Consider the following 8429-nt stretch of genomic DNA (forward strand, 5'->3'; position numbering starts at 1 on the left):
AAGCAAATATTTAATCCTTATGAAAGCTCCTCCGTTAATTAACGTTATCTCGTTATGATATGCAGAATGCAGAGGTTAGCTAAATAAGGGAAATAATAAAGCTTTAAAGGATATTTTAGGTTGGTATATATACTCTGTACGATGATTTTTCAATTTTATTTTTTATTTTTGCAGATTTGCAGCTGCGAAGTCACAAAGAGGAAGGAAGTGGGGATTTGGACGATTACGAAGATTCGGGCTCGGACGTTGGATGTTGCTGCCCGAGGTTGATCTGCTTGTTATTCATGCTGGTACTTTATTTGCATCATCGTCCGCAGCTTCGGGCGTTACATCCAGCTTGAGGAAGCCGATACCTTCTGGCCGCTGACTGGCCAACATCATCCTCGTTTCAAGACTCATCGAGAATTTGTAAATCAATTTGTAAATCCATCGCTCAGGGACTCCAGTCGCGGAGAAATTTCGTCGAGTTACGCGCTGACCACACGTAGGATATAACGCGATAATATAGTATTGTTAATAATGTCTAGTGTTATATTGAAAATAAATAGGCGATCGAAGCTGATATACAGTGCAGGTTCTAGAAACTGAGCTAGATATTCTGTTGAAAAATGCGCGAGGTCATTGTAATACCGAAATTCCAACTGCTTGTATTCTGCTTTGTTAAAGATGAACAGCAGCAAAGGGGAAATTGTCAAACTTCGAGGTATATATATATATATACCAATGATGCTTAATCGAGAGCGACCTGTACGTTGTTGGATAATTTTGCTGAGCGATCAGCCGAGAATCGTACAACCAATTCAACCTGTTTGACTCGTTAATTAATTTCAGAATAATGAAAGAGTGATGTCAATTTTTAATATAATATTACACTAAAGTATGAATTTATGGATTCCATGCGCTCGGATGTACTATAATATTGACCAATTACTTTAATTTAATAGGACCCTTGATCCAGAAAAATTGCCATTTAGCCACGAATGGCATAATTGAATTTTTCAAAAGTGTATAGGTGTCTCTGTGCTACCGTTTCAGCAGTGATGCGGAAAATTACGGGAGGATGAGGAAGTTTGGTGAATGACGAATGATCGGGCTCTGCTCTAGCCTTAATTACCTACTTTAAATGATTTTATTCACGGATAGTTAGCGGCAAAGCGCAAGGAAATGCGGTGGAGTAGGTTTGAGTTTCGCTTTATTTTACTGTCAGGCGTGTGTATGTTAATGTGTTACATAATAGAAGAGTTAGCTACATGACGCTGGAACTACCGCCGTTACTAGTTACAGCAACTCATGCAAAATTGACAGCTACGAAAGCAGCTTGCGCGTGTCCTTTGTGTTTCAGTCCACAGCCATCATGCATGGTATCTTGTGGATACAGCCACTAATTAGGAGCGTATTATTACGTTGGGGAATGAATTCGCAGTCAACGCTCTGAATCAGTCAGTCGTCTGGTCAACCGACTTATTGCCTTCGTACGGTGTCTAACAAAATGACCGCAAGAGTACTGAAAATTTCAACATCTCTGCAATTAAATTAGGCTTTCATTATAGCGAGAAAAAAGTTGCAGTGAGAAACGGATGCTGGCGTTTCTCTTGTGAAATGAGCGTAGACCAATTCTGTAAGTCTTATCGATTAGTTTCGGCGTCGTTAGGATGGAGTTAAGGACAAATACCGGTACGTGTAATGATAAATGTATATCTATATAGATCAATATGGTTTTTGGTCCATAACGATACCGAAAATTGTTGTTCAAGTCGGAGAATATAGAGTCTGATCGCGCGAAACAAGGCTACGACCACAATAGTGACGTCACACTCGATTCCTCAGCTGCTCCTTCGGAACTTGTCGTAAAAGCTTATATTTCATTATTTTTATGGGACTCGAAGGGTTGTCATAGGACAAATCACTCTTTACGGGAAATGCGATCATTCTGTTACAACGGTAACACAAATATTTCACCAGAGGCTATTCCGCTGCTTTGCAAGTTTATCATAGTTCCTTTTCTTTTTCCTGATGATGAATTTAGTGATAACGAAAGCAGTGTGATTTTCAGTGGAGCATCTTCTCCGTTCCATGGAACGCAATCACGAAAAACTTGGCTCTTTCTCACGATAAGTATCTAATTGAAACTCGTATATTCTCTATAGTCTGGAGAGATGCAGAATCAATTCGAAAATACAGTAATAAATACATATCAGAAGATATAAAGTAACGCTGGTTACAGGATTATTAAAATTTCTAATAAAGCTTGAAACTTGTGCACTGTAAAAATTGAAAGGAACAATCTAGGTACATATAATGATATCTATATCAGTCGTAATCGTTCATCAAGTCTGACATTGGTAAGAAAAGTGAATCTATGTCGAGTCTAGTTATATGAATACGTCATAAAGGTACATGTACAAATAAGTATAAATATTATTTTTATATAGGTATAACATATACGATGATTTGTATATCGAGCGTGTCATCGTTGGTAATCCGCTTCTACTATGATAAGGTAACAACAATTACACTGTATATCTTACGTACCCTACGCCACTTGCCATAGGAAACCAAAAGTTATCGTACCAAATGAAGTTGAACCGGATATGAAAGATTACGAGAATCTGTTAATAGTTCCTTTAAAAACTATTACGGTTAAGGACCGTTAATTGCGAAGAGATTCTTTTAGATGTACCAATGTATCGTAGCAATGTTAAAGATGCAGCTTTCAAACAAACGTTGAAGCTTTCGAGTCCTGACCACAGACGAAATAGTTTTCTAATGGGTAAATGTCTATAAATGCTCGTGCACGATCAACAATGATTAATCGGTGATCACGAAGCTCCTCACTGGTCGATCATCAATAAGTATATGGTTGTAGATAACGACTGCGATGAATAAATGGTGTTTCATAGCTGTAATTATAATAAGCAATAAAAATGCGACCTACTTTTGTATCATCAGCATTGTAGATAACATCGTAATTGAAATTTGTGATGAATATAATAAATATGGTCTTACTTATAGATTTGTATTATAGTGCGTAAAGATATGCGAGGACTAAATACGATGAAGCACTTGCACACACTAAAGCGTGTGTATGTTTGTGATCTGAGAGAAAGAGAGAGAGCGTGTGTGTGTGTGTGTGTGTGTGTGTGCATTACTTGTAAATACAATATTGATAGACTACGTCCTTCAAGCTAACAAGTATTAGTAGTGAAACTATACATGTCTTTAATTTAATTATATATATATATATATATATATATATATATATAGATGCGTTTAAAGACTGTTATTAAACGAGCTCAGAAGATAAAAGAAAAAATGTAATAAAATGTAAAGTAGATTAGGAGTGAGGTCAAAACTGTGAGAAACGAACATTAAGAAATGCGCATACCAAATTTATCGAAAATTCATCTAACAATAGGCTATAATTGTTTTTTTTTAATATGTGTACAATATACAGAGATAAATAATTGATTTTAACAATTCATGACAAAATTTTCAAATATTTCTGCTAGAATGTTGCCTAATTTATGCTAGTCATATAGAAATTACCTATTATAAAAATTATTAGAATTTTGACAAAATTCACAAAGAAAATGAATAAATGCGCAGCAAGTAGCTACATGAAAATTGTAATTTTACAACTCTCCTGTCAAATATGTAATATATAAATCAGAGACATTTTATAGTTACGCTACTATCCGTGCTTCTGCACGCATTTAAGTCCTGTATGCACCAACAAAAGTCTGGTAAATATCAATAAATACAAAATATCTATCAAATAATACTACCACTCATTTTGTATATTTTTATTTAAACTTGAAACATTTCTACAAATTAGATGATTAAAATACTTGCTCAGAGTTGACGAATCATTCATTACACGTTTTTTGCATAGTTTTAACTTTGGCGCTAAGACTTCGGAGCGCGTCGATTCTTGTTGCTGATTGGCTGATAAATGGCCGCATTCCGAAAGCTTATGCTTAACGCTACCTTAGCGCTAAGGATTCTAAACGCGGCTTTACTAGTCGCTGATTGGCTGATCAATGACCACAAAGTTGGCAACGCTGGATTTAGATTTTGGCATCACTGCACTTTGTGGTAGTTGATGGGGGTAGTGTAAATATGGGGACATGTGGGGATGTGTTTAATATATGTGTATGTCATGTATGTGTATGTAGATATTAGGTAATCACCAACAAAGAATTAACTAAGTATAACCTAACCTTTTATTCCATAACTCTCATTCTTACTTGCTACACCAAACCAAACTATTTAATGCTATATAGGCTTGCCCCTGGGCTCACCCTAAGACATATTATGCATTCACCGGGTAATAACTATTTATAAAGCTAGCTACGTGTGCTATTTAAGATGGTAGATCATGCTCCAAAAACCTTAAGTATAAGATAACTCATCATTTTATACGGTTTTCATTAATGTCAGCCTTGTGATGGGGCTTTTCATATTTTCTGAACTGTTTTACAATTGAATACATTCTTAAAGATGGTAATTATGACAGAAAACTATGATATTTAAATATTTATAAAGGTTAAAATTTGGTATTAATTGTTGACTGTAAATTAATATTTCATTTTCTTCTTAATTTATGTTTATAGGCACTTTTAGGGGCACAATTAGTTATTACCCTTATTATGGTTAGCATTATACAAAAACTTAGCCCTCATTTTTCATTTGCAAGATGGATATTGTGCTCTACTGGGTGGGTAATGTTTATAATTTAAAAACATTGATGTTGAGTATTACATATATTATTTGTTGATATTCTTATAGATTGGTGCGTTATTTATATCCAACTGATCAACAACTGAGAGCTTTAGCTGGTGTGCCAAAAGATAAACCAAAGAAAGGAAAATATATAGAAAATGGTAAAACTGGAGATGTGTTTCATATACCTAGAAATCTAGATATTACACTTGAAGAAGCTAAAATTACACCATTGGATGTAGTGCATTTAAAATTTTACACAGAGTTTCAATGGCTTCTGGACTTTTCAATTTATTCCAGTGTGGTTTATATTACGACAGAGGTAACTACTTTTTAGTCTGACAATTAAAATTAATAATAAATTTTACTTGAGCATTCTATTTTCAATATAGGTATATAACCATTGGTATCCTATTAAAGATGAAATTAATCTAAGCATGCTTTGGTGTTCTCTGGTCCTGGGTTTTTCATTGTATCCTTTTTCTCAGCTTTACAAATTTCTATTGTCATTAAAAGATTTGTGTACATGTTAAAGCTTATTGTCCTGAATTAAATTTTAGCAAAGTGTTACTTTCACTTTGGGTTCAATACTTTAAAGGTGAAGAAAGTGTAGGAGAGAGATCAACATGTATTGTGACTGGATTTGCTTATCTACTCATAGCTATGATGATTCTTATAGTCGATGAAAACACTCTAGAAATTGGTTTGGATAAGGCATATATAAGTTTTAATCAAAGTGCTTCAATATTTTTAGATAATCAAGGTCTTTCATCAACGTAAGTTAATATGAAAAATTTGAAGAAATATTTAAATACATTGTTACTTATGTTTATAATAATTTTTTAGTGGCCCAGCATCAAAAATAGTTATTAAATTTTTCATTGCCATATGGTGCGGCCTTCTTGGATCTTTATTCACTTTCCCTGGCTTGAGAATGTCCAAAATGCATTGGGATGCTTTGCAGTAAGTTTTTACTAGATAACATAGATAAGTAATTGCCATTCATATATAAATTAAGCATCTTTATCATTTTAGGTATTACAGGAATAATAAACTATTATTATTATTAGCAAACATTAGCTATGCATCTCCATTGTTTTTAGTTTGCTTATGGATCAAGCCCATAAGCAGAGAGTACTTGACTGTTCGCATATTTAGTGGAATGAATGGTCCTTTGTAAGTTATTTTAGATTCTTTTAAATAAATGATTAATGAAGAAAAGCAATAGTGAAACTTCTTACATTATAGAATGACTGCAGCTACTTTTGAAAGCATGAGGTTATTTGCGGTAGTTGTAGTAGTAATTTTAAAAATGGTATTAATGCCATTGTATTTACAATCATACTTAAATTTGGCTACTCAAAGAATAGAAAATCAAAAAAAGGAAGCGGGGCGTATAACAAATGTTGAACTGCAGAAAAAGGTAAGCAGATGCTTCGGTAATATATAAATAACCATAACTTATAGATTTAAAATTTGTAATACATGTTTTAGGTTGCTGCTGTATTTTACTACCTCTGTGTTGTAGCGTTACAATTTACCGTACCTATTATAATTTGTTTATTTTTCACATTTATGTACAAAACCTTAGGTAATTTTCATAAACAATTAATACTCATCTTTCTGTATGAATAAAAATTAAAGGTTAAATGTGAAATATCCTTATAAATAGGAAACTATACATGGGAAGGAATAATTAAAGGAGCTTTAGTAGAGGAATGTTCAGCTGACGAATCACCTAAATCCGACTCGTTGATAAATATTGATGATGACGGAAAGACTGTTGTTCAAAATGCTCAAGAGTTACAATTAGCTTTGAGTTCGTTGAAACAGGTATTATGTATATAAAAATAAAAAATATTATTTTATTCTATTCATATATAGAGATAGACACCGCAAAAGTGATTTTACCTGATTTTTATTTCATCTAGATATTTACCACTGATGTGTATAGAGGTCTATTTGGATTAGTTACGTGGTGGAGCTGTTTTGCATTATTCGCGACAACAGGGATGGGCATGTTCTATCAATCTTATTTTACAAATACATGATAAAGTTTTTGTCTAAAAAGTTTATTTCACGCACAAAACTTTATATTATTTCTGTCATCCGTATTTAGCATTATGATTTGTAAAAAATAATCACTACTTGTTATTTCCTGTAAAATATGTCCAAGTTTAAATACCTTTTTAAAAATACATATGATGTCAATAATTTTATAATAAATTGTTACAACAAAATTTTATATTTACCATTAATAATAAATCTACGTATAAAACTGAATAAGTATTCCATATTGTTGTTTGTTCTCTGAAAAGTTTAATATTTCTTTAACAGTGATATTAAAACATCGTGTAAATTATATAGAAATTTCCCTGGGGCTTTCTTCAAGGTGTATAATAGTAAAATGAGTTTATCATCTCTTTTGACGGATAAGTATAGAGTTTTCCCGTGTGGTTTTAAGTTGTTATAAAGTTTCTTGTCACTTTGACGTTCCTCTCGAATACTTTCCATCAAACCCTTTTAAATGTTTCAATGCTATGCAAATGTTCAATATCGACAGTAAATAGAAATCAATTGTGTAGCCGCAGGTTAGGAGCGTAATACACGTAAGGATAAAAATGAGCAAGGACGATAAAAAGAAAACGAAATATAAAATCTTTAAAGAACAGGTCCTTCCTTTCATTTGTATGCTAATGAAATAAGATGGCTTTTGTATCTAGATAAAAAATATAGGTACTACTCACACACAGACATTCGTTCAAGTTTATTAACATTTAGAGTAGCAATCCATTTAAAGCAATCTCCCCATTGAAAACCTTTTAGATTCGTTCTAGTATAAATAAAGTAGACCAAAAGCAAATTTGGTTAAAAAGTAATTTTAAGTCTATCTTAGTGATTTTTTCTAACTTTTCTCAATCAATAATATAGCGAACATTATAGACATGGAGGAGAAAAGCTCTGATTCTCTGAAATATAGTACTTGAAATAGAGAGAAATGCCATGGTATATATGTAGTATCATTATTTGCAGTAAATTAAACGCTTTTATATGTAAAATTTGGATTGCAAATGAGGAATTCCGTTGAAGTAATTTCTGCACATGACTGACGACTAGTTGGAACGTTTTAATCAAATGTTCAAATGCAAAATGAAGTACGTACGAATGCAAATCAAGGCACATGTATACGTTTACCTTTGGCGATCGTGTCTCATTAATTCTGCATTAAATGAACAACAAAGGAAATTCAATGGAGAGCTCTCAAAAGGAATTACGGCAGAGCGGAAAAAGCCGGCCTATATATAACTAATAAATTTTCAAGCTGAACTGAGAACCAATTTACACATAACTAGAAACACTGATACGTGACATTTGATTGCAGGTATCACAACCAGATAGTAGTAAATGGAATTAATTTATTCTAATAACATTGATAAATCGGATATATTTATATACGATAAAATTAATCTGTAAAAATGTTCAAGCTGAACTGACAGCCAATTTATAAATAACTATAGAAACACCGATAGGCGATATTTGATTCACAGGTATCTCGACTAGAGTGTAGCAAATGAAATCAATATATTCTAATAATATTGATAAGTTGGATATATACACTTGTGCGATAAAATTTATTAGTAAAAATGATCAATAAATCATATCGAATAGCAGAAATATAAGAATAGTTTTAACAAAACTGTTTCACC

At 32.7% G+C, this 8429-nt stretch overlaps 2 protein-coding genes across 2 annotated transcripts in view; both read left to right on the forward strand.

Moving 5' to 3' along the window:
• LOC136781129 (opioid-binding protein/cell adhesion molecule homolog) overlaps nucleotides 1-3743 on the forward strand; it is a 128359-nt gene extending 124616 nt beyond the window's left edge. The window contains exon 10 of the mRNA XM_066739866.1: nucleotides 175-3743. Within this exon, the coding sequence (XP_066595963.1) occupies nucleotides 175-341 (167 nt within the window). The 3' untranslated portion in view covers nucleotides 342-3743. The remainder of the gene's footprint in view (nucleotides 1-174) is intronic.
• Nucleotides 3744-4193: 450 nt separating this feature from the next.
• On the forward strand, nucleotides 4194-7020 carry emei (transmembrane protein 161-like emei). The gene is made up of 11 exons (XM_066739535.1): nucleotides 4194-4503; nucleotides 4614-4717; nucleotides 4789-5044; nucleotides 5115-5194; nucleotides 5283-5498; nucleotides 5569-5685; nucleotides 5758-5898; nucleotides 5971-6145; nucleotides 6217-6313; nucleotides 6395-6555; nucleotides 6654-7020. The coding sequence occupies exons 1-11, from the start codon at nucleotides 4501-4503 to the stop codon at nucleotides 6771-6773; spliced, it is 1470 nt and encodes a 489-aa protein (XP_066595632.1). The 5' UTR covers nucleotides 4194-4500; the 3' UTR covers nucleotides 6774-7020.
• The last annotated feature ends 1409 nt before the right edge of the window (nucleotides 7021-8429 follow it).

The sequence above is a fragment of the Prorops nasuta genome, unplaced genomic scaffold (assembly GCF_024137725.1).
Source record: "Prorops nasuta isolate Cenicafe-Biocafe unplaced genomic scaffold, Cenicafe_Pnas_1.2 PNAS00021, whole genome shotgun sequence".
In the NCBI taxonomy this organism is placed as follows: Eukaryota; Metazoa; Arthropoda; class Insecta; order Hymenoptera; family Bethylidae; genus Prorops; species Prorops nasuta.

What these genes read in the sequence shown, in the direction of transcription:
- emei (XM_066739535.1), top strand. An exon ending in AGTGGAATGAATGGTCCTTT is followed by an intron (nt 5,899 to 5,970) that starts GTAAGTTATTTT and finishes CTTACATTATAG; the next exon opens with AATGACTGCAGCTACTTTTG. An exon ending in ATGTTGAACTGCAGAAAAAG is followed by an intron (nt 6,146 to 6,216) that starts GTAAGCAGATGC and finishes TACATGTTTTAG; the next exon opens with GTTGCTGCTGTATTTTACTA.